Consider the following 2636-nt stretch of genomic DNA (forward strand, 5'->3'; position numbering starts at 1 on the left):
AAATCAAATAAATAAATGAAATAATGCTCTTGGTTCCACAATGTAAAATCCTTTGTTTTTTATTTATTGCTAAATGTACTGAAAAACTAAGATTACATCCTAGGCTTGTTTTTGGGCTTTTAAAGTCATTTTTTCCTTATTAGACATCATCCATTTGTTTGCAAAGACAAGTGACGTCGCTGTGACGCAACTCATGTGCACGTAGTATTTGTCAAGCATCTTTCTTACGCAAAGACTGCAGGTCTAGCTCTTATATTTAAAAGACTTTCCGCTCCTCAATTCCATCTGAATTGGTCGATATGATGAATGCTCATGGACACCGAGCAGTCAAAGGAAACTCAAACGTCGGAGTGTCTGTCTAAACTAGAATCATCACTTTATTCAGCAAAAACGGACAGGCAAAGAGCCAGATCTCTGCCTGTAGATCTATACCACGATGCATCTTCCTCACACAAGCAACATCCAACTGCAACCCGTGGAAAGAGAGTCCAGTTTGCAGACACGATGGGGTTGAACCTGGCAAATGTCAGACACTTTGACATCTCTGATGATGCAAACCAACAGACTCAACATGGAGATCATCTGATTTCTGCACGTTTTGTCCCAGCCTTTGAAATGCCAGTTAGTCTGCTGGAGTTTGATTTGAAGTCACGCCGTCTGGGAGTCGCATTGGAGAGTGTCACAATAACCGCTTCGGAAGTGAAGGGTGTGATCAGAGTGATACAGAGCAACGCAAGAGAAGTTGGAGTCAGGTACACTATAAATAACTGGCTGACATTTTCGGATATACAAGCTTCATTGAGACTGAATGAAGAAAAGGGGCTACAGTGGGAAACGTTTGACTTCATTTTGCACACGCCACTCTGTTTTGACAAAGATTCATCTGTGCATTTCGCAGTGTATTGTCAGACTGATCACGAGGAGTACTGGGACAATAATGATGGACAGAACTACACCTTGAGGATTCAGACTACTTAACAATCCAAGGATATACTCTGTGCAAACTTTGTTCAATAAAGTGAACATGACTTTTTAGCTGTATGATCACTTGTCTTAATCATTATGAACACATGCTATTTTTATTAATTACAGTGATTCTCATTTCTTGATATGTATCTTATTTATTTGCTAAAAAAACAACAACATATACACACGTTTATACTCTAATATACAATTTAACTAAGATGGTCAACTAGTAGTGCAGCTTGTAGGATAAATAGATGTGTCATTCGCAAACCAGCCATTTTGTTGCTGAAGACATTTATAAATGAGGCTCTTTTTCAACAACGATCCTCTGAGCAGAATACATATGGCCAATGGAAACCTGTGAGACAAGGATAAGTGATACTGTCTTAGATATAGAACATTAAATGTGATAATAATTATTATCAATACTCTATTTGAACCAGGCCTTTCAAGTTAAGAATCATACTGGAATATTAAACAAAGCTGGCATTGCTTGCCTGTCTCTTGATGACCACCAGATTCTCTCTAGCTTGATTTATGAGCATATCCAGTGTTTTGGGGTTGTCAACATGAACGTTCTCCCTGAAGCCATCTTTCACTCTGCGAAGTGCGTATGTTCTGAAAACAAACCGTATTTTTTATAGTAAACAATCATATGAAACGAAAGTAACTGGTAAATAATCGTTTAAATACAAAGACATGCGTTATTTACATATATACACAAGCTCTTATCGTTCAAATAAATTCTAGTTTTGTAGTACAAGCTACGTAAAAGTGATCAAACGAGTCGAAGACAAGGTGCAAGAATGTATATATTTATATTTTATACCGAATATTTTTCATTGTGAATAGTAAAAACGTACCTGTAATTATATGAGGGGAATTTTTTACTCTCTTTCATAAGCATTCTGTAGAGAGAGATCACTTGAGCCCTGCTGCACGACGCCATGTTGATTTCAGTGTAGTTCTTCTAGTGTTGCTTTGACTTGCGTTTGATACATCGCCATCTAGTGTCAGGAGAAGAGTTGGGCAAATGGCTGAGGAATGTAGTTCACCATGTGCATTCCTCAGTATATTTCTTCAGCTAAACAATCTATTTCAGTGGCAGTGTTTTATTCTTCCGACGAAAATTAGTATAATAGATTCAAATGAAGGTACACTTATAATTTTTCAGTGCTATCTTTTATGAGTGCTATATAGGGCAGTTAACATCACATTAAGAAAAATTCATGTCCACAACAGTGTTTGTGCCTGGGGAGACCACAGAAGATCCCCAGGGCCACATTATGGCTGACTGTGGCATATGGGGCCTTTTTCAGTAACAGTAAGCATCACACTAACTGTGCTTTGTAAAACAAAAATCATGCACTTTCTGGTAAATGAAAAAGATAGCACTAAATCCAGAAACAATCAGGTTTGTATGTACTGTATGTATCTTTTACTGTTACATTTAACTAGCAAATACATCTGAAGAAAACTTTCTGGAGATAAAGGAGTTAAAAACTACCATCTCCAAAATCACATTTGTTTGTTTTTATAAGTAGTGATGCACAATAAGAGAGTTAAACACTACCATCTCAAAAATTCATGTTTGTTTGTTTGTTTGTTTGTTTGTTTGTAATTAGAGGTGCACAATAAAGGAATTAAACACTACTATTTCCAAATTGTTT

At 36.8% G+C, this 2636-nt stretch overlaps 1 protein-coding gene across 1 annotated transcript; it reads right to left on the minus strand.

The window, feature by feature from the left end:
- Nucleotides 1-1101: 1101 nt before the first annotated feature.
- Nucleotides 1102-1920, minus strand: lyrm4a (LYR motif containing 4 a). Its single transcript, XM_073849434.1, has 3 exons — nt 1830-1920; nt 1464-1584; nt 1102-1324 (listed from the first exon to the last, which is right to left on the minus strand). Exons 1-3 carry the CDS (start codon nt 1913-1915, stop codon nt 1262-1264), a joined length of 270 nt encoding a protein of 89 aa, XP_073705535.1. The 5' UTR covers nt 1916-1920; the 3' UTR covers nt 1102-1261.
- Nucleotides 1921-2636: the final 716 nt, after the last annotated feature.

Source organism: Garra rufa, chromosome 10, assembly GCF_049309525.1.
Source record: "Garra rufa chromosome 10, GarRuf1.0, whole genome shotgun sequence".
NCBI classification, from domain to species: Eukaryota; Metazoa; Chordata; class Actinopteri; order Cypriniformes; family Cyprinidae; genus Garra; species Garra rufa.

Excerpts from the sequence above, each read along its gene's own strand:
- lyrm4a (XM_073849434.1), bottom strand. The coding sequence starts at position 1,915 with ATGGCGTCGTGCAGCAGGGCTCAAGTGATCTCTCTCTACAGAATGCTT. Across the intron at positions 1,585-1,829 it reads TTCCCCTCATATAATTACAG|AACATACGCACTTCGCAGAG; the intron begins GTACGTTTTTAC and ends GTTTGTTTTCAG. Across the intron at positions 1,325-1,463 it reads TGGTGGTCATCAAGAGACAG|GTTTCCATTGGCCATATGTA; the intron begins GCAAGCAATGCC and ends CTTGTCTCACAG.